This window comes from Canis lupus, chromosome 16, assembly GCF_011100685.1.
Source record: "Canis lupus familiaris isolate Mischka breed German Shepherd chromosome 16, alternate assembly UU_Cfam_GSD_1.0, whole genome shotgun sequence".
Taxonomy (NCBI): Eukaryota; Metazoa; Chordata; class Mammalia; order Carnivora; family Canidae; genus Canis; species Canis lupus.
The window spans coordinates 854,873-882,413 of NC_049237.1; the positions used below are offsets into that span (position 1 = coordinate 854,873).

Consider the following 27,541-nt stretch of genomic DNA (forward strand, 5'->3'; position numbering starts at 1 on the left):
GGGCCGAAGGCAGGTGCTCAACCGCTGAGCCCCCCGGGCTGCCCTAAAGTATTATTCTTAAAAGGCAAAGCTTTCTATGGGAAGTTGGGTATCGGTGTTTTTTTTTTTTTTTTAAAGGAAGTCCTTAATCTTTGAACGCTTCTGTGATTTGTGTAAGAACAACAGGCCATTCACCAACCTTCTGGAAACCAAAGGAAGGATGGCCAGGCAGCCAGATATAATGAGAATTAATTAGGGAAAACCCCTGGAATACTGGAAAAGCGGGCCCTGCGTGTCTCCGGATGAATGTGGAGACCGCACGTCTGCAGCCCCACATACGCCGCAAACAGGACGCAGTGATGACCGGCCTCCACGCAGATGGTGTCCGGCTTTCTCGTTCATAAATCTTCACGTCAAAGCCACGGAACGTGGGCGCCGGGCAGCCTCAGTCGGTGGAGCGTCTGCCTTTGGCTCAGGTCCTGGTCTCAGGTGCTGGGATTGAGTCCCGCGTCGGGTCCCTGCTCAGCGGGGAGCGCGCTGCTCCTCTGCGTCTCCCTCTGCCCCTCCCTCCTGCTTGTGCTCACTCCCTCTCGCTCTCAAATAAAAAAAATCTTTAAAAAAAAAAACAAAAACCGTGGAACGTGAACGCGTTCCACAGCTACGGTCAGCATTTTCCGGGAGAGGCGGGAATGCGCTCCCAAGGTAAACCAGCCCCGTCTGCTAGAAGAGCTGCCCAGCCGGTGCTGGCGTCGCCGTCGCGGCTCCCGTCTGGGTGCAGGCAGTGGACCTGCGAGGACGCCCTCCCCGCAGATGGACTCACCCCCTTGGGAAGCGTTGCCGCGTCCGCCTGTCCAGGGACAGGAGCACCAGGAGCGCGGATGCACCAGCCCCGGGAGGCTGCGGCCCTGTGCGTCGTCTACACTCCGAGCACATCCCGTTTCCAGCCAGGATCTGCTTCCAACACACTGGCAAGGAGACTCCTCCCCTGGAGACACTGAGCGGATGCTTTCCTGGCCGCGAGGGTTGCCAAGCACCCCCTACTCTCCAGACGCGCCGGGCGAGCGGGGCCCCTCGGCAACCTGCAAAGACGCCTGGGCGTGCGCACCCAGGAGAGCAAACTGCTTCTTGTGCACAGCAGTCGGAAGAAAGGCACGGGGGTGGAGGTCCTGAGGATGCGGGGCCGCCCGGGGTGCAGGGGCCTCCCACACGGAGGTGGCACGGGGTGGACGCCGCGGAGCCGTGTCCCGTCTGAGTCGGCACCTGGCACTCTTCTCAGGGCTGCTGATACTCTGTGGCCAGAGGGGCCCCGGTGTGTGCTGTCCTTCGTCCGCAGGAGGACAGGGGCGTGCTCAGCCTTCGGGCTCCCACCGGTGACTCCACGTCCTCCCTCCATGTTCCGTTAGCCGGTTCCGTGCAGCAGCAAGTGGCCCCGGTGACCGGAGATCGCCGCCTTGCAGCTGCTTCCCATCGGGTGGGAGTCCAGGTAGACGGGACTGCCTACCGCTGCCGGCGTCGGGCTTGGGGACAGGGCGGCAGGGAGGAGGCACCCCCGCTGCCCCCAGGAAGCCCCCCTGCGGAGCCCAAGAGCCCGGAGAAGGTGCTTTCCAAGCAGAGGGAGGCCGGTGCACCTGCTGCAGGGCCCGCAGAGGAGATGGCAGGCATCCGGATTTGCACATGGACGGACGGATGGAGGGAGGTTGGCAGCACACACGGACCCCTCAAGACGCGGCCCAGGTCAGTCGGTGAGGCGCCGTCCCCGTGACCTGTGTGGTCGAGGGTCCCAGGTTCCCGGAAGGATTCCAGTCCCACAACGGGTCCAGGCCACGGACAGGAGACCTCGATGCCCCTGCCTCCTGCACACCCCCCAGCTGGCCAGGCCTTCCTCTGGGAACGCACACGGGCTTCTGGCTCACCTCGGCCGCGGACCTTCTGAGGAAAGGCTCCTGCAGCCCGGCCCAGGCCAGCGACACGTGGGCCCCGAGCAGCCGTCTTCCCGCCTCGACTGCACCACGGAGCGCCACAACCCCGTGCGGAGGGCGCGGGGCACAAACCTGCCGCTTGGACGTAACTGGGAAACCCCATTTCCTGCAGAAAATCGGATGCACGTAAATCCTAGGCCTCCTTCCAGAATGATCTCTCACAACCTCCGGCATTTGGGGACTTTCCTCCCGGATGCCCCCAGCACACGTGGTAACTGGGAACGCAGACAGTTAACGGGAGGTTTTTGCTCTAATTTCGGAAACGGTAATTCTGTCATTCTTAGGAGGTCACTGGTGCTCAGACCCCGAACCAGGTCCCTAGGCAGGTAGTGGGGCTTGACTGCAGCGCCCCAACCACCCCAAGGACCACGGGCCCCACGAGGTCAGCGCTGGAAACCTCGGCCTCCGTTAACACCACGCGGCTCCTCGCCATTGCTGAGTGCATGACGCGGAGTCTTGGAAATATGAGCAAAACACGGAAGACAAGTTTCTGCGAGAAAAAGCAAGGTTTCTTCCTAAAGCATCAGGATGTTACTACTAATTACTGTCCGTGTGCCACTTGGCAGGCTTACTCGGTCCTCAGAACAACAGCTCAGGGGGTGTGCGGTCACGTCTTCCAGAAGCTCCCGTGCCCTGTGTGCCACAGCTGGGTTCCCAACCTCGGCTCTGCAGCGAAGCATGCTCCTCTGCACTCTGGACCCGGCCTCCTGGGTCAGAATCCCGGCGCTCCCACACGGCAGGTGCATCAGCCAGCTCGGGTGCCACAAGCGCTGCAGACGTGTGGATTAAACGACGAGAACGTGGTCCTCACGTCCTGGGGGGCTGGCTGCCCCGGGTCCAGGCTGGTCCCTCCCGAGGCCTCTCCTGGGCATGCAGACGGCCACCGTCTCCTCCCTGTGTCCTCACGTGGTCGTCCCTTCCGGCTGGTCTGATCCTGATCTCCTCTTCACCCCCTGTGGATGCCTCCTTAGGACCCCTGTGCACCCCCCAGGATGCCCCCGAAGGACCCCCTCACCCCCTGTGGATCCCACCCCCTCCTTAGGAACCCTGCAGACCCCCCAGACACCCCCTGTGGACCCCCCCATGGACGCCCTCACCCCGTGGATCCCATCCCCTCCTAAGCCCCCTGCAGAACCCCCTAGGACCCCTCTGTAGACCCCCTGCAGTCCCACTGCACAGACCTCTCCTCGGGCCCCTCTGTAGACCCCCACCTCCTTAGGAACCCTGTGGACCGCCCAGGACACCCCCGAAGGACCCCTCACCCCCTGTGGATCTCTCCTTAGGACCCCTGTGGACCCCCCTACTGAAGGACCTCCTCACCCCCTGTAGATCCCACCCCCCTACTTAGGACCACTGCAGACCCCCCTAAAGGACACCCTCTGTGGACCCCTGCAGACTCCCCGCTGAAGGACTCCCCTCCTTAGGACTCCTGTAGACCCCCCAGGACACCCCCTGTGGACACCCCCCCAAAGGATGCCCTCACGCCCTGTGGATCCCACCCCCTCGTAAGCCTCCCTGCAGGCCCCCCTAGGACCCCTCTGCAGACCCCTCTACAGACCCCACCGTGGGCCCCTCTGTAGACCCCCCTACATACCTTCCCTGGGAAGGGAGGCCGCTCTGGCCCCTGGGGCTCCTCCCGGCCCAGCTGGGGCTGCAGGGAGGGCCGCTGGAGTCCCCTTGCACTCAGCCAAGGGCAGCTCTGCGCACCCCGGCCTCTGGCTGCCCCCACGGGGCCTCAGTTTCCTGCCTGTCCCCATCCCCACGGCAGCCCCAACTCTGCACGCATCTCTTAACGCACGGGCGCCATGCCTGGCTGGGCACCGTCCTCTCCATCTCAGTGGTCAAGCGACGGCTGGTCTGATAACCTCTGTGCCTGAGCCCACGCGGCGCCTCCCGAGGACAGAGCTCTCCAGAGCAGAAAGCCGAGGTGTGAAGGAGCAGGGTCTCTGGGGGGGCAGCCAGCGCCCGCCCCATCAATGCGGCCCCTGACCTTGCCGGAAGTGACCCACCTGTCCCCTGCCACGTGGGGCCACCAGCGGCGGTACCCCGATAGCTCACCATCAAGGTGTCTGCGCCCCACAGCCTCCCCCAGCGATGCCCATTGGGCGCCACACCGACTCCTGCCCAAGGGGACAAAAGATAAGGCTCCGTGTCTTCCAGAAACATCCACTTCCCTCCTGGAGCTCTGGCTGCAGGAGCACCTCTCCCCTTCTTTCCTCAGAGCAGACCCCTCAGGGGTCAGGATAACAGGTATCCTTCTGTTTCTAGCCTTTTTATCATAAATTCTCCCCGCGTTCTATCCCAACCCCGTCTGCTCCAGGAAACAGGACACCACCCCAAGCTTGAGGCTTCACACCCCACATGGGATCTGGCTCCAAAAGGCCTTCAAAAATGCCGCTTCCCGCAATGACAGTGATTTATCTGCTTGACCCCTGCGCATGCTTCAGGCATCTGTGGATCGCTTCCCTGACCTGCGAGTCCCGTCCCTGCATCACCTTGGGGTTCCCGGGGCTCAGCACAGAGGTGGTGACCGTACAGCCAACGTTTACTACATCAGCAGTGCTGAAAACAGGCCGGGAACTCATGATTCTGGCCAAGAGGGTGCAGCCTCACCCCTCCCCGAGCCTCATGGAGCAACGAGACCCAGGATGCCCCACAACCACAGCACGGGAGACCCGGACAGGTGGACAGACGGTGGCTGTCTGGGAGCCTCGGTGTGCCCTGGTTGCCTTGCTGCCTCCCGCAGGTCCCCAAACCATCACCCCTAGCACGGACAAAACAGCTCCAGGAAGAGCCCGCTCACCTCGCTGCTCACCCAACACGCCAAGGGAAAGACCAACCTGACACCAAGGGAAACCCTCGCATGGTGGGTTTAGTGAAGCCGAGCAGAAAGCTCCTACTTCCTAACACCTCCGCTTCCCAGACGGGGGAGGCACTGGGGATGTCCCCTCCACGGAGGGCGTCTTGGGAGGGAACAGCGGGAAGCTGAGCATCAACATCTGCCCGGGGCAGGAAGGAGCACTGAGCACCACGGGGAAGGAGACCAGACGCCATTAATCCAGAGCCTAACACAGCCGCGGGGAGTCCAGGATCAATCAGAAAGCCCGTTCCCCACACAAGGACAGGGAAAGCCACCTGGATGGGCGTGCACAGTTAATGACGACAGCGTCGACACTACACAGGCGCTGGAACGGTCTGGCGAGGATTTTACAGCAACTTGTCACCATGCTCCAACAAACAACGGTGCATTCTCTTGAAACAAGTGAAAAAAACAAAAGCAAACGGAAAAAAAAAAAACTCTCAGCAAGGAGGCAAAAGTTACCCCCAAAAGTGGAAATTGTGGGACCGAAAGATACAGAAGGAGCAATGTGTGCAGCAGCAGGGCAGGGCTGATGGGGAGGGGATCCTGGACTCGAGGAGCCAGCAGGGGCGTGTACCCCACGTGAGCAGCATAGCAAAACCCTAACAGTGAACAAGCCAAAGCCGAGGGGCCTGTGAGCCAGGGATGCGACCCCACGGTTGTGCCACCTGCGGTCCAGGAGGAGAGGGAGGGGCAGCTGGGAGGCTGCGAGAAGAAACGGCATCTGAAAACCCCCCCAGGCTTGGCCCAGGACGTGATCACTGAGTCAGGGAGCCACACGATCCCTGAATAGGATAAACACCAGGAAAACCCACCCATCGCAACAAAGCTTCTGAACCCGAGACAAGGTCCCCATTGCACAGGCAGCCCGGACGGGGGGCACCACTCCAAACGTGGGCGACTACTCATCTGAAACCAACAGGCCAAACGGAAGTGGCACCAATTTCCAAAAAAAAAAAAAAAAAAACAAGGAAACGAACCACCAACTAAGAATCCCACACGTGGCCTAAACATCCTTCGGTAATGGGGTCGAAAAATTCACAGGTGGCAGAGAATGAACAGGGCTTGTTTGGAGACCCACCCCCTTAATGAACGGCCAAAGCACGTTTTCCAGAAAGAACGAAAATCCTAAGAACGCACAAAGTAACGGGGACGCAATACAGGGTTATGGAAACCCAAATAAAGCAAGAAAAGAGGGATCCCTGGGTGGCACAGCGGTTTGGCGCCTGCCTTTGGCCCAGGGCGCGATCCTGGAGACCCGGGATCGAATCCCACATCGGGCTCCCGGTGCCTGGAGCCTGCTTCTCCCTCTGCCTGTGTCTCTGCCTCTCTCTCTCTCTGTGTGACTATCATAAATAAATAAATAAGAAAACTTAAAAAAAAAAAAAAAAAAAAAAAGCAAGAAAAGAGAAGCAGAGGGGGCAGATCCAGGGCAGCAAACAGAAAACTCGGTGTTTTCTGTTGTGCCGGACGGACGGCTGTGCCGGACGGACGGATGCTTAGGTCTCTGTGCCTCCTTCGCCCCCACCCGTGCTGCGGGGACATGGGCCCGCCACGCTGCAACTGCCCCACTCTCCCTACCGAGCAGCCCCTCTTTCCTGCAGGCCACACCCCCTTTCTCAAACCAACCTTCCTAGAAGTCTGGCTCGCGTCGTCGTCGTCCTATGGCTGCTGGCCATTCCCCGTCCCACCACCCCCCCGCCCGCCGCCGGTACTCCGCTGATTTTGGCACTTCCAGAATCAATTCATCGAGTCCCTTCACATCGACCTGCTGTCGGTGTTTTGGTTGAAATCACGGTAGATGCGCATGTGAGCTCAGCTGAGATTCAACGCCTTTCCGGCCTGACCCTCCCGTCTGCGAACAAGGTCTTGCTCTTCCTTGGCTGCTGTGCAGCCGCCTCCTGTTATGCTTTTAAACGTTCTCAGAGAGGAGCATCACCTTCAACGCCACCGTTATTTCCGGCCGGCTTTGCCCCAAAGGCCGCCGAGAGCCTACTGAGGACAGGAAGCCGCAGGTCAGCTGGTGGACCGCATGCTCTGGAACAGCCCGCCCCGCAGGATGAGGGACGGCGAGCTGCGTCCGCTCCGCTCCTGCAGCACACGAGGGCTCCCAGACACCATCTTCCTGGACCAGCACTTGTCCTCCGGGGACCCTTCTTCCTTCCCGTCAGAGCCGTCCGGGAGCTCCACAGCATTCCAGAAGCTTCTTGGGCTGCACGCGGGAAAGCGGACCCACCCCCGGTTCCTCCAGCCCCAATGTCTCCCGGTGTCAGTCACCTTCCTGGTCGCCCGGAGGCACTTCGTCCATCAAATATCTGAGAGAGGACAGGGCTCCAGGCCGGGATGGGAAGCGGAGGCGGTGCCCTGACTCCCTAGTCCGGGGCTCATGGGCTTGTAATCCGGCAGGATGGAAGCGGGCGGGGGCAGCGGGTGTGGACTCGGAGCAGGAAGGGTGTGGCCAGCGCAAGGGGTGGTCTGGACCCCAGCTCCTACTGTCCCGGGGCCCCGTGACCTTCCCATCACAGGGGAACACCAGCAGGGACAGCCGTCGAAGGAGATGGGAGGCCAAGCAAGTGGGAGGGAACCTGCCTGAGCCGACAGCTGCAGGGCTGCCGCCCCGACCCCATGGTGCCTCCGCACGCTGCTCGCCGCTCCCTCCAAACCCAGGGAGAGGACACCGAACATAAGGCCGAACAAAAAAGCAGAGCGGCAGCAGCCGGGACCACGCCTGCAAGCGGTTCCGGCCACTCGCCTGGACCCTCACCCGCATCCGACCGAGCACCTGCCGCCCTAGTCGCAGGCACAGACGCCCCCGCCCAGGGCTGTCAGGTCAGATTTCCCAAAGATGCTTTCAGGTCGCGGTCCCGTCACGCACACCAGCGCTCTGGGAGGCAGCGATCCTCGCGAGCCCTCCCTGTGCAAGCCAGCACCCCCGTGCCCTGCACGGGGACGCAGCCGCCCAATGGCAAGCTCAATTAAGAAACCCGGTCACAGGACACCACGCATCTCCACGCCCTGGGAGGCCACGCTCTGTCCCCAAGGCGACCCTGCCCTGCACAAGCACATGTGGCAGAGGCAGACCCTACCTGTAAGGTAAGCCTGCCCCAAGGAGCCACCCCTGGACCCCCAGCCCAGGACGGGGCACGGCCTCGGGGCAGGACGAGGGGTCTGCAGGGGGGCCCCACCCCACGTGTGCCCGTGGGTGGTCTCCGGCCTGAGACCCACGGAGGGAGACGGTGACTGCTCTGGCCTGGAACCCAGGGGCCCACACCCTCCAGTCTCACCTGGGGGCTCACAAAGACATTCCCGTGCTGCCCAGTTAACGGTGAATCCACACGTATGCAAAATTAAAGCATCAAAGTGCAAAACCACGGGTGATGCTGTGACACACGCCAGCCTCTGGGCAGGACGGAAGGAGAGACCACGACACCTGCGGGTGCAAAGACCCCGAAGGCAACGCCACTGATGAGCTCGGGCTACACTTTGTTGGAGAGACGGCCCAGCCTTTCCCCCGATGGAGCCTCTGGGGCCCTCTCGTCTGGCCCCTCACCCGCCCCATCCCTGCAGCTAGGGGGCCCCGCATGTCAGCAGCCCAGACCCGCACCCACCCGTGCCCTGCAGGCTCAGCTGCGCCAGGTGGAGCCCAGTGCGGGGAGGGACCCAGACGCCACCCCCCACCCAGGTTACCCCAGCGGCCGCATGTCCCGTGCTCAGTCCCGCAGTGTTCAGAAGTCCTCCTCCCCCAGCGGCGACCGGGCGCACGACAGCAAACCCCGCATGCTGCCCTGCGCCCGCCCTCCGTACCGGCCGCAGCCCTGCCTCTCCCGGGAAACTGGGGCGCAGCACCTGGGTACAGCCGGGCCTCGGTCCCAGCCCAGCCTCCACGCCCCAGGCCCCGGGCGGACGGGACACTGGAAGCCAGGCAGGCGGCTCTCTGGGTTTAGAAGAAAACGCTGCGCTGGGAAGCCCCGGCCCCGAAGCTGAAGCTGCACATCTGTGGGGCAGCTTTCGGCCGCCCCAGCGGGTCTCCAGTCCCGGCAGAGACAAAGCAGGGCTTTCTTCTGGAAGGAGGAGGGGCCCTCCAGGTTCCGGGGCTGGGCGCCCGTGTCTCCCAGGGTCTCCAGGAGTCTCCGGCTCCCTTTCCCGGGACTGTGCACCCCCGTCCCCTCCCCCACAGCCAGGAGTCCTGCGGGGCGGGGGCGGGGAGGGGGGCCGAGCGAGCTGCGCTTACCTGGGCAGCGCGGGGCGGGGCGCCCCTCAGTCCAGGAGGGGCCCGGGAAGCGGCGGCGGGTTAGGCGCTCCTCGGGCTGTCCCGGGAGGCCCTGGGAGCCAGCAGCGGCCCCCACCTCCGGGGGCAGGGCGACTCTGGGTTCCGGTGTCCGGGAGGGGGGGGGCCGGGGCGGGCCGGGGGCGGAGGCCCATTCAGCAGGCGGGGCGGGGTGGGGGGGACTGGGGCCTGCCGCGCGGGCTGCCTGCCCGGTCGCTTGGGGCCTCAGGCCCGCCCCGCCTGCTGGGTCCGCTTCCTCTCCAGTCCTCTTCCCTCTCCCTGGTTAACCTCTTGCAAACCCCCAGCTGCAGCCCTGCCCAGCTCTGCTGCAGCCCGGGGCCTGCCTGTCACCGTCACCGTCGCCGACCGCCAGGGCAAGCAGCCGGGACAGAAGCGCCCCCTCCCGCCCAGTGGCGCCTCCTCCAAGGTGGACAGGACCCCTGGGCTCCTGCTCGGTCGGCGACGTCCTGCTGCTCCGGCCCCGCAGGTCCTCCCCCCTGCAGGCGGCAGCGCCAACCCACCCAAGAGGCGCCAGGCCCTGGAGATGGGAGCCCCCAGGGCGGACCCCTAAGCACAGCACCTGTCCCTCCTGCCTCGGCCTGGCCTGGCCTCCCTCCAGGGATGCCCGGCTCCTGCTCTCAGTGCCACATGTGCCCACCTGCCGCCCGGCCTCAGGGTGGCCCTGGCACCCGGTCGTCACCCTGCGCAGGCCGACAGACCCGGTCCCCGCCAGGAAGAGCCCCAGGACCGCTCCCCAGCCTAGCGGGCATTTCCTCCAGCTTGTTTATGCGCCTGCAGGGCGGCAAAGATGGGTCGGAAATGTCTGACGGGCCCAGGGCGGGCGCGGCCACAACGGATGCCCCACCACCACCACCCCCACCGGACGCTCCTGTGCTGCCCCGGCCCAGGAAGGCCCAGGAAGGCCCATGAAGGTGCTGCTTGGGCGGGCCCCTCCCAGATGCTCTGCAGACGCCGAGGGACGGACAGGCCGGGAGCAGCCGCCCGGTGGGTCCAGGGGAAGCAGGACAGGCTTCCTGGGCGCTGCCGCCACGACTGGGACGCGGGGGGGTCCACAGACACGTAAGAACCGCCTGGAGACACGGCCGCCCCGCCGCCTCCTGCTCCTCTCACTCGGCCGCAGCTACAGTCACAGCTGTGCTCAGAGCGGCAGCAGCAGACGACCCGGGTCGGCAGGCGGACGCCCCCAGGCTCACACTCGCGGGGCCCCGGCAGGCGGCTCACACGCACACGTGCCCGGCCGCCCGCCCTCCGCGCACACTCGGCTCAGGTGGTGCCAGGATGTCTGGGAGCCTCACAGGGAGGCTGCTTACAGGACGGGGGCCACTCATGCAAACTGCAGGGGGGCCCAGGACCGCAGACAGGAGACACCCAGTGACGTGCAAGCAGGTCTTCAGCAAGGGCCGTGCCCCAGACACGAGACCGAGGGGTCCCGGGAGGCCCCGCGTGACACACGAGGGACGTGGATCCTGGGGGTGCTCCTGACGCCCAATGGCTGCTTTCCCGGGAGCTACCTGCCCGCCAGCCCCAGATGCCGGCTGCGCTGCTAACGACGTGCTCAGGACGTGCTTTTGCAGAGAAGGGACGAGAAGCAAACAGAAGCTGCAACCCCCACGAGCTCGGCTGCACCCGAGTTGGCGGCGGCCGACGTCCAGGTCCTCCGAGGCCCGGCACAGCGCCCACCCGCGGAGCGTGCAGCCACCCGCACCCGAGGGCACACGGAGGTTGCCCAGGAGCCCCCCGCCAGCACACCAGGGCCCTCGAGCACCGCCGGTTCCTGTTTTCCCAACTACCCAACGCTTATTTCCCTGGCTACTGGTTTTATTCACGCGATCTCTCTCCACCACATATGAGCACATAGTGCATGATGCATCCTAAATGCCCCCAAAAAGCAAAGGAGCCCTGAATCTGGGCCCAGGCGGGGACACACACTACTCCACTTGCGTGCAAATACGCACTGGAACGCGACGGCCCACAAAGCGGAGACGGTGTCTCTTCACCCAACCAGGGGGCTCCGGTCAGGGCCTCTCCGGGGCAGGGACGCGTCCTCACCGGGGGTTTGGGGGAACGGCCCCAAAGGCGCAGGGGCAGGTGGACCACTGCCAGGAACGAGGGGCGGGAGGCAGATGGCGCGTCTGACCCCGTATGGCCCACGCGGCTTGAGGCTGCCCCCTGCATGCATCCCCCGGCACCGTGCACCTGCGGGCCGGCGTCCCGGTCGGCAGCGAGGCTGGTCCTGGGGGCTCCCCGCTCAGGCTCTGCCCCCCACCACGTTCTCAGAGGCGCCCAACTGGCCACTGAATCCGCTGCCGGGGGCCGCTGCGGCATGGACGGGACGGGCTCCCCTCTTCCCAGCCCAAGGACCGCGCTCCACTTTCAACGGGGATGAAGCACACGTGGGAGGAAACGGCAGATTTCAAGACGCGTGTTTGGCAGGTTGTCCCATCCACACGCCGGGGTCCATGCCACCGTCCCAGCGACCGTCCCCAACACCACGTGGGGCACAGCTACCCCCGCACCTGCTGCGGTTTACACGGGGTCCGAGGGGCGTCTGGGGGGCTCCACGCAGGAGCTCAGGCTCCGCGGGCGGCCTGCGTCTCCCTCTTCCATGCCCCTCCTCCTGCTTGTGTACACTCTCTCTCAAATAGGTAAATCCTTAAAAAAAAAATTGCAAAAATAAAAGGTGTCCTGAGAGGTCCCACAACTAGACAGCAGAGGACCGGGGTGGCAGCTGGGGCCCCCCGGAGTCTGTCCCCCTGGGCTGGCTGCAGGCTCAGAACGGGGCGGCGGGCAGGCGAGCGGCGGGGGGGGGGGGGGGGCAACCCCGTCCCCCAGAGAACACAGAGAAACCTCTACTCAGAGATTCCAGAACAGTCCGCCAGAGGTGGAAGAAATGAGCTGATTCAAATAAACTGGGAAACCCGAAGATCCCTCTACATCAAAAGCAACCACACAAAGGCCGGCATTCATCGTGGCCGGGAACCGGCAGCTCACGTGGGGACACTTCCAGGCTGGCCCACGGGGACGAGGTGTCAGCGGGGAGTGTGCCCAGAGCCCAGTGAATGGACGCTCTCACGCCCAGGCTGCACCCGGCTCCAGCAGCCCACCAGGCAGGGGTGTTTATTTTCAAATATATTTTGCGACACTCAACGTTCTTTTCTTCATTTTCTTCATCTGGGGCCGGGCAGGGGGGTGGTCGGGGGCCAGTGAGCTCGCTGCTCATGCACAAGGGGGTTGACGGTCACCAGGAGAGAGGCCCTCTCCTGCACAGACCGGTGTGCACGGGCATGCAGGGTCGCCCACACGTGCAGCTCCACGTGCTTGCTCCGGGGTCTGCGCATTCAGAGGGCTCCGGGTGTCCAGGAACGTCACGCATGTGCACATCCAGCACAGGCCTTTGTTCCCGTTATACACATTCTCAGCCCAAGCTCACGAAATTTCAAGAGAAGCGTGGAGTCGGGGACAGGAAGGAAAGGGGGCGCCTGGTACAAGGGTTGCACAATTTGTCACGCTTTGAAAAATGACATTTTTTTTTTAATAAAAATAAAGCACTGCCTCAAATTCTCTCTCTCTCCTCTCTCTCTCTCTCTCCCCCTCTCTCAGCAAGAGGGTCCTGGACATGCTCGCCCTCTGGCAAACGTCACCACCTGAAACCAGCTCCAAGGGGGCCCCGCGGTGCTCAGCACACCCCTGCACCCCAAGGCTGCAGCCCCAAGAGCTCCACCCTGTCCTGCCCAGGGATCAGAGTCCTGGTCATCACGGCTGTCCCCACGACAGGAGAGGGACTGCTCGCATGACAGCCAGGGCCCCAGAAGGGCCAAAACATTTTGAGGACAAAATGGAAACTAAAATGTGTAGGAGCCCAGTTCCAAGTCAGGGGAGGGGGGCTCCCCACCCCATGTGTGGCCCTCCTATGACTCACCCCGACCCTGACCCCATCTACTCAGGGACACAGCCCCGCAGGCCCAGGTGGGTCCCCACACCCCCCCCCACCGTCCAAGCTGTCACCCGGGCTCTGAGCCACCAACCCCAGGCCCCCCGCGGCCCTCCTGGGTCTGACGAGGTCACGGGAGCGGCTCGCAGAGCTCAGGGGACGGCTCTGTCCCTAAGTCACCGCTCTGTGAGAAACCAGAAGGGAGAGCTGCCGGGGGCGGGTGGGCGGGGGAGCTCGGGGCTCCCAGGCCCCCCGGGGCCCACAGTCCCCGCGTCACCCACTCACCAGCCCGGGAGCCCCCCAGACCCGGTCCTTGTGGGCGTTTCTGGGGCTTCATCCCGAGGACGAGATTGATGAAATCACAGGTCATGGGTGTGGGTTCACCCTGCGGCCCCGCCCCTTGAGGTCGGGCTGCCCCTGGGGCTGGGGGGGGGGGTCCCCACCTGTAACCACGTGGTCGGTTCCCCTGGCAACCAGTCCCCCCCCCAGGTGCTTTCTTGACCTCACCTCGACGGCATAAGAGGAGACATCTGAGCTCCCGGACTTGGGGAATCCAGAGGGGCTGGGGGGGGGGGGGGGGGGGCTCTGTGCTGGGAATGCACTGAGACCAAGTCTGTCCTTCTCCAGGAATCCCAGCATCGTAGGCTCACACCTGGAGCTGCTGAGGGTGCTAAGGATGGTGTCCCAGCACGCCCGCGTTTCCCGGGGCTGTAATGCAGGAGGGTCAGGGGTGCATTTAACACGGGGACAGCCCAGGCCGGTGCTGGAGGGTCCCGGGTGGGTCAGACCTGCTGGTCTCCGGAAGCTTCCTGCCCCACCCACAGCAGGAGGAGCAGGTCAGAGAGGGGCAGTCCTCGCTCCCCCGCACCCGACCTCGGCTTCTCATTCCAGCGCCCGCCATGGCCCTGGAGCACCCTCTGGCGCGGCTTCTGTGCATGTTGCTTTCCACCGCAAGAGCCCTGTTTCTGCTGCGGAGTGGATGCGAGGTGCCCATGGCAGCCCCGGGGACACCTGGCACTGAACCTAAGTGGCCACAGGACCCGGGGGACACGTGGATGAGGGAGCAGAGGGCAAGCGCCGTACCCAGACCCGCAGGGCAGGGTGAGCCGGACCTGCGACGCATTCCCTCCACGACCAGGCCAGAGTGAGGAGTGAGGGTCCCGGGAGCCCCATCTGCACAAGGCCTTGCCCCCCCCCCCCCCCCCCCACCCCCGGCTGCAGACCATCCCCCCAGCGCCCTGTCTTAGCCAGGATTCTGCCAAGTCATCCCCATCCTGCCTAGCCTCTGCCCTTCTGCACCAAGAATCCTGCTGGGCCAGTTTAGCAAGTATCCCCTCCCCCCATCCTTCTCAGAACTTTCCGTCCACCCACCTACCTGTCCCTCTGCTCCTGGCTCTCCGCTGCTCTCTTGCAGCTCAGGCTCTCCCTGTGGCCACAGGACCAAGAGAAATCTGTCTTTCCCACCTCTGGCGGGCGTCTGCCTCCCTTTCTCTGACACCTGTCCTGTGGGTCGTCCAGGAAGTAACCTGATGGTGCTGGGCTGATTCGGACTCCGCCGACACCCCAGCACCTTGGAGGACACAGGAAGGGACTCTGTGTAGTTAGGGGTTGCGCTAACTGTGCCCTCAAACAACGCCCGGAACCGGAATGGGACTAGGCCCTGACAGTAGTAATAGCAGAGTCGGAAACCTCTCCCTCCCTCAGCCTAGTCAGCACGTACTTGTGGGGTCCCTCCCAGCCTTCAAAAGCCCAGACCTCCTCACCAGGTGAACCACAGTACGAAGCGGCCAGGCACCGGGCACCCGAGTCCTCGCCCAGGACCTCGCCGCCCTGGGGCATCCCTGGTCATCCCCGCTTACACAGGACCTCGCCGCCCTGGGGCATCCCTGGTCATCCCCGCTTACACGCAGCATATCCGAGAGGACAGGGCTGCTAAATGGGAGGGTCCCGCGCACACATGGGGACCGCACCCACATTTACTCCCCACCAAGGGCTCCCATATTCCCGCTTTAACTCCTTGTAGTATAAAATCCTACACACAGAAGTAGGGCAGGACAGTACGATAAGCTGCATGGAGCCTCCGCCCAGCAGGTCCACTGGCAGCTGGTATGGCCTCAACCACGCCTGTGCCATCTCCCCTAGTGGGATTCACAACAGACCCATAAGCTGGAGATCATTCTGGCTTTACGTGCAGAAGAATTACAGGGACACTCTACTTTCTTTATCCGCTTTCCTCCCAAAGCCGTATCTTGCAGGAGACCAGGACCTTGACATTGACATAGTCGGGATAGGCCACATTCCCCCCCGACACAGACCCCTGTGGAGCCACGGCCACTTCCTTCCCACCTTCGTCCCTCCTGAGCCCTCGAAACGCTGTTTTGCGTTCTACAGTGGTGCCTCAGCACGGGTACGACATGAATGGAACCATACAGCATGTCACCTTTAGGAAATGTCCGCTCTGGAGATTCATCAGGGCTGTTTAGGTCTCAAGAGCTGGTTCACCCGGATGGATGAGCTGGGCTCCACAGCGTGCAAGGACCCCGGCCTCTATGACCATTCCCCTGTAGAAGGACAGCTAGGTTGTTTCCAGCTTTGGGCCCCTAAAAATAGAGGCACCATAAACACTTGTGGGCGTCAGTCTATGTCCTCAGGATAAAACTCGAGGCTCTTCGTCAAGTCACATGTAGCAGCACGTGTAGGTTATTTTTTTTAGGAAAGTGCCAGATGGTTTCCCGTGGACAGGCTATACCTGTCACACTCCCACCAGCAGGGGAGGAAAGTTCCAATTTCTCTACATCATCACCAGCACTTGGTGTTGACGCTATATTTTTATTTCACCGATTACGCTGGGTCTGTAGTGATGGCTCACGGTGGCTTTACTCGGCCTTTCCCCAGCAGTAACGACCCTGGGCTTGCTTCATAGGCTTCTCTGCTACCTGTCCATCCTCTTCGGTGAGAGGACTCTTCCTGGCCTTTATAGGCCTCCTGATCGGGTTGTTTCTGTCTTTACTGCCGAGTACTTATAAGGCGCAATTTGCTCCCGGTCTGTGGTCTGCCTTTTAACCTCTTCCTACAGAAATCTCCTTCAATTCTGATGAAGTCCTACTTCATCAATTTTCCCTTTTATGGATCGTGCTTTGGGTGCTCATCTAACAACACTTGTGTAGCCTGGATCCCAAAGATTTTCTGCTATTGCATTTTCCTAAAATGTTTGCAGTTTTATGTTTCAGTTTATGATCCATGTGAAATTAATTTTAGTATAAGATACAAGACTTTGGTTGCTGCTTTTTTTTTTTTTTTTTTTTTTTTGACCGTGGGCGCCCAATGGCTCCAGCAGCACCACTTGTTGAAAGGACGGTTTCTCCTACATTGATTGCTCTGCACGTTTTCCGAAAGTTGGGTAAATTTGTGGGTTTTGGGTTTTCCATTCTGTTCCAGGGGTCTTATGTCTGTACCTCACCCTACACTACATGGTCCTGATACTCAGGGTTACCTAGAAAGTCTGCACAGTAATCAGTCCCTGCCTCCACTTTATTCACGTTATTTTAGCTAGTCTACATCCTTTGCACGTCCACATAAATTTTAAAATTATCTTGTCTATAACCAAAAAAATCTTGCTGGGATTTTGATAGGAATTGTGTTAAAACAGTGTATCAGTTTGAGAAGAACTGACATCTTCACCAGGGTGTCTTCCAAACCACGAACATGGAATGCCACTCCATTTATTTAGATCTTTGATTTTTTTCCATCTATCCTGTGGAGTTTCCAATGGAGGAGTCTTGCATGTTTTCTTATGTTCACACCTTATTATTTTCCTTTTTTTGGTCTATTATGAACAGCGCTGTGTATCTCATCAGGTCTGTGCATGTTCACTGGTTATAGAAATATAATTGATTTTTGTGTGTATCTCTTACGTCCTACAATCAGCTGACTTTGTTCTAGAAGGGTTTTTTTGTTGGTTTTTATTTATTTTTATTTTTTTGTAGATTCCTTGGACTTCTTCACATAGATAAATTGTGAATCTGTAAAAAGCAACAATTTTGTTTTTTCCCTTTCACTCTGTGGTCTTGTGCCTCCTTTTCTTGCATGATGATCCTGCAGAACTTCCAGGTTTAGGTGCGAGCTGCAGGGTTTTTGTAGATTTTTACTAGTGTTTTGCTGGAATATTCTAGTCATGAATAGACGTGAATTTCATTAAAAAAGTTTTTTGACGTCAATCGATATAGACTCATATGGCGTTTTTCTTCTTTTCCACTATGTGTGATGGCCGACACTGATGGATTTTGAAATATTGAAAAAGCTTTGCATCTCTAGAATAAATCCCCCTTGGTGAAGATGTTTAATTCTTTTATATACACTATTGCTCTATTTCCTTGGCTTCGCCTAAGGAGTTTTGTGTCCATTCACAAGGGATAATAGCCTATCGTCCCCTTTTTGTTGTCTTTGTCTGGTTTTGGTACCAGGGTTCACACTGGTTTCATGGGATGAACCAGGATCTGTTCTCTCTCCTTCTGGTTTCTGGGAGGAGTTCTGTAGAATTAGTGTTGATTCTTTACACGTCTGACTGAATTCTCCAGTAAAACCGTCAGGGCCTGGAGATTTCTTCGGGAAGAAAATGTGCACTGCTGCCCTTTTCCTGTCTGCAGGATGTGCCGTGATGGGTCCCTTTCATCTCTGGTATTAACAATTTGTGTCTTCCCTCTTTTTTTTTTTTTTTGTCCGTCTTTTGAGAGACTGGCCAATTCTCTTGATCATCTCCAAGAACCGCTCTTTTTCCGTTTCTTTTTCTCTATTGTTTTTGTTCAGACTTTTGTGATTCCTGCTTTACATTTTTAGTATTTTCTTCCTTCTAACCATCTTGAGGTCATTCTGTTCTTCTTTTTCTAGATTCTGGAGGCAGGCGTGCAAACTCTTCCTTTCAGGCTTCTCTCCTTTCCCAATGTGTTTCCTGCCACAGGTGTCCCTCTTGGCACCGTCTCAGCGCTGTCCCACCAGGCGTGAAATGTCTTGCTTTCATTTTATCCAGTTCGATACACTTCTTGAGATTTTTCTCTTGGACCCATGGATTATTTGCAAGTGTGTGGCTTCATTTCCAGGCCTTTTGGACCCCTGGATTCCCTGCATGGCATCCACGCTCTCTGCTCTGCAGAAGCCCGCTGCACAGCCCAGGATATGGCCCACCCGGGTTCGTGGTCCCGGGGCTCACGGCCCATCCACTTCTCTCCTCCACCTTCTGGCATCTATTTCACATGTGCTGCCAGGGGTGTGGTTGCACTTTGCAGGAAAAATAGAGAAGATCATGCCTTTCCCTTGCCAGGAGGCCAATGCCACTCTCCTGACGGGGCTCTAAAGCAAATGCTCTCATTTATGCACACAACGGCACCTGGCTTTAATGACACGGAGCCAGGCACTACGTTCAATGCCCAGCACATCCCACCCCAGCCCTGCGCGCTGGTCAGATGAGGCATTACCACGTCTGCAGATGAGAAAACAGGTTCAGAGGGTCACCACCTACAAAAGGAGCGGCTTTTCCATGAATGGACTTCAATCTGGGCCCTCTGAGACCTTCTGTGTCACTGGGTGACTTGCAGTTCCACCGAGAAGAGTGAAAACTGAGCCCTAATCTGACAATGCAGAACAAAACGCCCCTCGCTGGGGGTGAGGCTGACTGGCGTGCAGTCCCGGCTTTGCCCCCCACCCACTGTGTGGCCCAGACGATGTGCTTACATCTCTGTGTCCGTTCCCCCAGCTGTCAGTGGGTCAGCAGGGATAGTGACCCTCGTCATGTGACCACAAGACGAGAGAAATCACACTGTGAAGAACACAGGGCAAACATCACCTGCACGTGAGCTACTGCAGTCACCTGCCCGCAGCATGTACAGCATGTGGGACCGCCACGCGGAAGCAGGGCCCCCACATCCTGAGCATCTCGTGGACCCACAGCATCAGGGGCGGCCAGGTTAAAAATTCAGAAGGCACTCACAGGTGTTCTTAGGATGAAAGAGGTGCCCCCTTCATGTGCTGGCTTTTCATGCCTGAAGTCAGAGCCCTACTTCCCCTGCATGGGAGTCTACACACCGAAGGCACTGAGGACGCCCTGACGCTGAATGCACATTGGGTGTGCAGGGCCTGCGTGGCACAGACTCAGGAGCCACGCCTGCCCCCGGGCCGGCACCCACGCCGAGCACGCCAGCCTCACTCTGCTTCCCACGCCTTTCTCAAGTTCCAGAAGGTCCATTTTCTGTGATGCTTCCATAAACGCATGCAACTGCCCCCCTTCTCTGCGTTTCAGTCCTACCTGCTAAGAAGGGCGAGCGAGCTCTGCCTGTAAAGAGAAGCAGGTACGGTCCTGAAGCCGCGGGGGGACCTGGGAGAGGGACAGCCCTTCCTGTAAATGACACACCCATCTGGTGTCCTCTGGGCAAACAAGGGCCGCGGCACCAGCCGTCCTCACAAGCACGTCCCCGGGGGAGGCGGCAGGAGTCCAGGGCACCCAGGAAGCCTGATGACCACTCAGGGAACCCTCGTCTGCCTCCCCTGGGGCAGCAGGAGGAAGAATCTACCGGCACAGAGAAGAAGGGCCTGAGAACGCAGGCAGGCCTCCGGCGAGCAGCATCCCCGCTCCCGGTGCCCGAGGCCTGGAGCGGCTGGACCTTCACGGCAAGTGGGGGATGTCGGCAGGAAGGGGTGCGGAGTGGACGCCCTTCCCTCCCCTGAGCCCGCGTGCCCTTGAGCCCCATGCAGAGGGTGGGACCTGAGCAAGGGCCACAGCAGAGCTGTCTCAGCAGTCGTCACCCCGCGGGCAGGTCCAGGAGAGCGGGGCCTGGGGCTGCCCCGCAGCCCCAGGCAGGGAGCCCGCTGACCCTGCAAGTCCTCTGCTAAGGGCTGGGCGGGCTTTCCAGATTCTGCTTCCAGCTCCAAGTAGCAGCGGGAGTTGAAAAGCATAGACACTGCCCCCGAGCGCCCAGGACCCGGTCGCCCCCGGAGCACCGCGGCCCCCGCCGAGAGCCCCTCCCTCCTGAGGGGTCCGAGATGGGACTCCCGTGGAAACACGTCCCTGTGAGACGCACAAGCCGAGCAGAGGAGATGCTTACCGTGGGCCCCCCTGTACAGGCCGCTGGCGCTGCCCAGCTGCAGCCCCGGCGGGGTGAACGGCAGGTAATGCGGGGGCGTCGTCACTGGAAGAGAAAACAGACGCCAGCTCTGCCGCCACGACCTCCCCGACGCCGAGCTGCCATCCACCGCGGGCTGCCTCCTCGCTTACCGTACGGGGTTTCTGGAGACACGGGAAAGGCCGGCGTGGGAGAGACGGAGGAGTCGCTGCCGCTCTTGGCCGGAAAGAAGGTCCTGCCACTGATCCCGTCAGGGTCTGGGGGGTATGCGGGGGCCACCGTCTGGAATTGGCACAGGGAGTCGAGTGAAGGCCCAGGCTGGCCCATGGCGGGGGGGCGGGGGGACAGGAGGCCGGGCCCTGTGCACAGCCCCACCGCCAGAGGCCACGGAGAGCTCCTCGGGGACACGGAGGAAGGTGTCCCTGTGGCGCGTCCACCTGCTACGGCGCAGAGCCGGGGCGCTGGGCAGCGGCGACGACAGATCACACCACCCGACCCCGTGGCGAGCTCACAGGCAGCGGGAGCAGAGCGGCGACCAGAGGACTGGTCCAAATCCCCGTCTCTGAGCTCTTCTAGGCTCCAATCCCCCTGTCCCATGACAACAAAGACCCCACGGGTCGGGAAGGGCTCATCGCCCCGGGCTCCAACCCGTCTGCTGCACCCTGGTCACACGTGGGAGCTCTGTGGGCCCCACGTCCACGCCGACCCACCTTCTTCCTGCTTCCCTCCCAGGCCCACAGCTCCAGGCAAGCACCCTGGAGCCACCCTGGGCCCCCGCCGCGCTCAGGCCACAGGGGCTGAGCACCTGGGCTCGCCCGCCCGCACCCCTGCCTTCTGGGGAGGAGCGCCGTCTACGGGGCGCAGTGGGGTGGCGATGGGACCACGACCGGGATGGCACGTACCTCCTTGGTGTCTGCTGCAGAGAGGAAGGGAGCCAGGCTGGCAGCCTGTTCTGCGCCAGGGGCCTTTCCCCATCCGCACTTAGGGAAGGCCGGCTGCCCCCCAGCACTGTTGTCGTACTGCCCGAGGCTCAGCTTCCGGAATCTTCCACCCAACGGCTCGTCACCGGAGGAGCCTGACAGGAGAGACACTCAGGCTGAAGGGGCCTTCACCGCAGCAGAGGACACACCCCTCCGTTGAAACCGGACAACTTCTCACAGTCCCTCCTATTTTTTTCTGGTTCCAGAACATTTTCAACGACCAAAAGGGAGCCCTCCTGCCCGGTCCCCTCCCCTGGGCCCTGGAGACCCCCCCCCCCCCCATCTTGTCTGTCTCTGGGGACCTGCCGGTTCTGGACGCTTCCTACAAACAGACGCATCCAGCAGGTGTCCTTCGCTCTCCGGCTTCCGTCACCGAGCGTGATGTCCCAGCCTGTCACCCTCTGAACCCACTTTGGCTCACTCCTCGCCTCCCCCAGCGTCGGCTGCAGGAGGCATCTTGTGCATCTGGTTCCCGGGCACAGGGAGCCCCGAGGCCGGGCCGGCGCCTGCCCTCCCCTCGCTGGCTGCCCCGGGACTCTCGATGTCCGGCAAGCTGGACCGGGGCCTGGGAGACCAGCCACGCTCGGTCACTTGGCCGTTGAGGGGACACGGAGATACACAGCCCCGCCGTGATCGGGCCACGCGGACGTTACAGCAGCGGGACTGTGGGAGGTTGCAGCCCCCGGACGGCCAGGCCCCGGTCCACGCCGGACGCAGCTGCCACCAGCCTGCCCTGGAAGGTGTGCTGAGGCCCGGCTCAGGGAAATTCCGGGGTGCCGAGGACAGTCGTCATCTGGGGAACCTGGATGCCCCCGTTGAGCCCCTACAGAAGTGGAGGATCCAGCCCAAGGCACTGGGGTGCCCATAAAGGGCTTCCACGGGGGCTGAATCCACCTGCCCCGGGAGACCAGCACTGTGGTCACCAACCTGCCACTGAGGCAGCAGAGGTGCAAGAGGTCACTTGCTCCGATTACTCGCTTAAAAAACTGGATTTAAAAAAAAAAAAAAAAAACAGGGACGCCCGGGTGGCTCAGCACCTGAGCATCTGCCTTTTTAATCAGGTCTCGGGATCGAGTCCTGTGTCAAGGTCCCCGTGGGGAGCCTGCTTCTCCCTCTGCCTGTGTCTCTGCCTTTCTCTGTGTCTTGCCTAAATAAATAAATAACAAATAAAATCTTAAATAAATATATAAATGAATAAATAAAATCTTATTTATAAATAAGAATAAATCAATAAAATCTTAAATAAAATAAATAAAATATTACTTATAAATAAGAAATCAATAAAATCTTAAATAAAATAAATGAAATCTTACTTGTAAATAAGAAATCAATAAAATCTTAAGTAAAATAAATAAAATCTTACTTATAAATAAAAATAAATCAATAAAAACTTAAATAAAATAAATAAGTAAATAAAATCTTACTTATAAATAAGAATAAATCAATAAAACCTTACGTAAATAATTAAATAAATAAATAAATCTTATTTATAAATAAAAATAAATCAATAAAACCTTAAATGAGTAAAATAAAACCTTATTTATAAATAAGAATAAATCAATAAAATCTTAAGTAAATAATAAAATAAAATCTTACTTATAAATAAGAATAAATCAGTAAAATCTTAAATAAATAATAAAAAAATAAATAAATAAAATCTTATTTATAAATAGGAATAAATAAAATCATAAATAAATAAATACCTTAAAACACAACAACAAAACCCAGAAGCCCCCTGGCAACTCTGCACCCCGCTGTAAATGCACTGAGCGCTGGTTACTTGGAGCCCACTTGCATCTTCCTAGGGCGACTCCGGTTTCTCGAGGGGACTGTCCAGCCTCGTCCATAGATAAAGAGCCGGGGAACCCGCGAGCTGGGGTCGCACCCCTCCTCTGCCCTGCGTCACCACCCTGGTCCCTGGCACGGAGGCGGTGTCCTCGCCCGGTTAAGATCCCAGGTGACTGCTCCGGGCAGCCAAGGGGGCCAACACCTGCCCGGAAGGCCAGGGGGAAACCCACGGCCTCCTGGAGTGTGAACTGTGCCTGCCAAGTGCCCCGAAGCTCTGACCGGAGGGGCCGCGGCGCCAGCTGGGCCCGCACAGCCGGTCCTGGAAGCTGCCTTGGTTGTCGAAGCGGGAACAACAATGGCCCAAGGCGGCCCAGCTGGGTGAGGCATCGCGATTTCGGCTCAATTGAAACACGCGCGTCTTCTAAAGAGGTGGCAGAGGCCACAGGGCAGCGTGACGGCGGGAAGCCCACCCCGCCGGCTTCAGGTCCCCGGAGCGGCTCTGGAGCTGCGGGCCTCCCCGGGGGCGCCGGGACCGCCCACCACCCACACCTGGAGCAGCGGAGGCCTCTCCCCCCCCGCTGTCTGCCCACGCGCCCCGGCCCACGGGAATGGCCCGCCGCGGCACACGGAGCGAGCGAGGCAAGCCTGTCTTCCACGTTGCAAAACCGAAAATCCTATTCCCTGGGAAACACCGAAGCGCTTGGTCGGGCAGCGTCTCTCCCAACACGGCACGCCAGGAAGGCAAAGGAGACGGCCGAAGAAGCTCGAAGGCCGCCCTTTCGATATGAGGAATGTCAGCAGCCCTTTTCCTTCGGTTTCCTCCAAATCAGAAGGGACTCAGAGCAAAGATGTGAGAAGCCACCGGTGCCAGAGGCAGGGTCACTACTCAACCCACTGAGACCCCGTCAGCAGAGCCTGGTGCCTGGCCTCAGGTCCATTCTGGCTTATTGCAATTTATTTGCCCCTTAATGATCTGTCCCCATCCCAGGCCTGCTTGGGATCTCGCTGGCCCGCTCCTCACGCACATCATCTTTGAGCGACCGTAGCCATGACAGAGGACGGCGGCCAGAGGTGGCCACCCCCAGAACCACCCTCAGCAGACGGCAGTGCAGGCAGGCCCCGCGGGGCCCCCGGTTGGGAGCGATGACGCGTGGCCCTTCTGGCTGGAAGACCAGAGCTGCGACTCCCAGGTCGGTCCCTGCTGGGGACGCCACCACCTCTCCCTGCTAACACCGACTTTTCGGCCCTCTTCCCATGGCTTCCTACAGCTGCCCATCCCTGACGGTTCTTGCGCCCTTGGGGGGGGGGCACGTCTGCGTGGACCAACCAGATCCTAGCACACGTATGGCAGAGCTTTGGGCAGCAAGTCACCCACGCCAGAAGCCAGGAGGGTCGCCAAAGCAGACTTTCCGACACTGGAGGGCGGGGGTGGTCCCTCCACAATTAAAACACTGCCATGTGGCCTGGTAGTTCCACTCAAGAATTGAACACACTCGGACTAGGACGCTCCCAGCAGCACCCCTCGGGACAGCCAAAGCAACACCGTGTCCATCACACGGAGGGATCCACGGTCCGAGCACCCAGCGGATACAAATCAGCCACCACACAGGTGAGAGTGCAAAAGCAGCTGCCCGGTGGAAGGAATCGGGCACAGGAATCAGCCACGGAGGGCCACACGCTGTACAATCCATTAGGTGGAATGCCCAGCACCAGCAGATCCGGGGTTGGAAAGCAGACGAGGCACCCGGGGGCCAGAGCCGGGAGACAGCACCGACCACTAACGGACATGAGCTTGATCGTGATGCACGTTGCACCGGTCGCTGAACTTGGGGCTTTGGAAAATCACCACGGATGCACCGTGTCCAGCACGCGCGGTCTCACAAGCCAAAATGTACCAGGAGCCCCTGTTTCTCCTAAGACCCAGTGGCGGGCTGCTCCGGGCAGAGGAGCTGCAGCCACCCCCTCCGTCACCTCCAGGCTAGGCCTCACCGCCGGGCTCCTGCTCACAGCCCCCCTGCCTTGCGCTTGCTCAAGGGTATCAGCAGGTGAAGTCTCCCCCACTTCGGGATGCGAACCAAGAGACCTACCTAAGTGCTAGGCTGTAGGGAGGGGCACACAGCCGGGGTGGCCGACAAGAGTGAGGGAGCACAACACCCCAGACCCCCAACCCCCCTCCACCTCACCCCATTTCATGAGGTGAAAGCTTTCCGACAGGTCACCTCTGGACAGACTCTCTCCTGTCCCGTGGGCAGGGACGGCTCCCTACACTGTCCTGTGATGAGGTTCTTGAATTCAGCAGAGCCACAGGGTCCTTGGAGAGTCATCTACCCTTCCGCCAGGACCACACCCCTCCGCTGATGAACATCACCGTGTGCTGGGACGCAAAGGGGCTTTCTGGCCGGTGGCAGGGTCAAAGTTTAGTGAAACAAGGGCTCAGCCACAGCACGCAGACAGATGGAAGCTCTAGTTACGTGCCACGGTAGGCTGTAGGCGTAAAAATCGTGGGGGACTCAGAGAAACTCACACATGACGCCTGCTACAGCACCAGGACTCAGAGTGGCGGTGCTTACCGCCATGGGTACCAGCATCACTGATACCACTATCACACTAGGGGTCACCATCACCATCACCACCACCATCATCACCACCATCATCATCACCATTATCATCACCATCATCACCATCAGCATCATCACCATCATCACCACCACCACCATGATCATCTCCATCAGCATTACCATCACCACTATTATCATCACCATCATTACCATCATCACCACCACCACTATCATCATCACCACCACCACCATCATCACCATCACTATCACCACCACCACCATCATCATCATCACCATCATCATCATCATCATCATCACCACCACCATGATCATCTCCATCAGCATTACCACCGTCACCACCATTATCATCACCATCACCATCAGCATCACCACCATCACCATCACTATGATCACCACCACCACCACTATCATCACCATCACCATCAGCATCACCACCATCACCATCACTATGATCACCACCACCACCACTATCATCATCACCATCTGCATCACCATCATTATCACCACCACCATCATCATTACCACTATCAACATCATCACCACCACCACTGCCACTACCATCATCACCATCATCATCATCGTTACCACCACCATCGCCACCATCACCATCATCACCACCATCAGCATCACCACCATCATCATTATCACTATCATCACCACCATAACCATCATCGCCATCACCATCGTCATCACCACCATCATCATTATCACTATCATCACCACCATAACCATCATCGCCATCACCATCGTCATCACCACCATCATTATCGCTATCACCACCTACATCACCACCATAACCATCACCACCATCATCACCACCATCACCACCACCATCACCATTATTAATATTGTGCTGGCATCAAGCAGACTTTCCCAGGAAATGCTCAGCTTTCACATACACTTTTCCTCTCTGTAAGAAGTAACTAGACCCAGAGCGGCTGAGCCACCACTGTGAGCTGTCAGGACACACAGCACCCCCAGGAAGAGCTCCGGGGAACGCTATTCCCAACTTCCTACCACAATAACTGGGGGTTACTCTTACTACCAGTACACATTCTACAAAGAGTGAGGGATCCTACTCACCTCGGGATGCTGAGGTCCCTGCACCCAAGTTATTTTCTACAGCGAGGATTGCATCTGAGACGCAAGACAGACCAGGTGGGGTCTTGCTGGAAGACACAGCATCTTGGACCTTGCCCACCCCTTTCCTGAGCAAGACTCAAGATGACTCTGGTCAGACACGTTGTCAATGGGGCCAAGCCTCAGACACAGACACACCCCACGTGTGGGGTGACGGCCACCATGCTGGGCATGCCATGGCACCTTTCCGACTTGCCGGCCCTTCCTGCTTGGCCATGTGTGGCCCAGCTCAGCTGAGCAGCCTTGGCCTCCCCATCGCGGCTTGGGATCTGGAACCCCTTCAAGGCACAGGTTTCCTGTATCCCCAAACCCAAGATGTTCCAGGACTCAAAACCAATTGGTTAGCTACCCTACTAGCACTCCCCCTGCACCTGGTGATTTTTTTATTTTCTGTTGTTGGCTAATCTAGCCTTTCCCAAATGAAAAGTACAAATACTGACATTTAAATTTTAAAATCACTTGGGTTCTGGAGTACCTAGGTGGCTCAGTCAGTTAAGCATCCGACCCTTGATTTCGGCCAGGTCATGATGTCAAGGTCCTGAGATCAAGCCCCACACGAGGCTCCATGCTCAGCATGGAGTCCGCCTGAGTCTCCTCTTTCCCTCTCCCTCTGGCCCTCTCCCCCTACAGCTGCTGGCGCTCACACTCTCTCCCTTTTTGCTCTCAAATAAACAAAATCTTTAAGAAAAAAAAAAAAAAAATCAAATGGCTTCCAGCATTCTCTATACCTGCCAGGGAGGGGAGCTCCCTGCTGCTTCAACTTGACGCCTGAGAGCTACAGACACGAGCCTTCTTCCGATGGGATTTTTATCAAGACACGATGTCCCAGAACAAGAGGCAAAGCCTGCTCGTGGGCTGCTCCGAGCACCCCTCTCCTCCGCCAAGCTCCTTCACACCACACGCGG

The 27,541-nt window shown here is 59.4% G+C and overlaps 1 protein-coding gene across 1 annotated transcript in view; it reads right to left on the reverse strand.

Annotated features, from left to right (window-relative positions):
• Positions 1–27,541, reverse strand: part of TNS3 (tensin 3) — a 78,416-nt gene that overhangs the window by 24,146 nt on the left and 26,729 nt on the right. The window contains exons 9-11 of the mRNA XM_038560558.1: positions 21,052–21,224; positions 20,302–20,431; positions 20,132–20,215 (exon numbers count right to left, since the gene is read on the reverse strand). Of these exons, the coding sequence (XP_038416486.1) occupies positions 20,132–20,215; positions 20,302–20,431; positions 21,052–21,224 (387 nt within the window). The remainder of the gene's footprint in view (positions 1–20,131; positions 20,216–20,301; positions 20,432–21,051; positions 21,225–27,541) is intronic.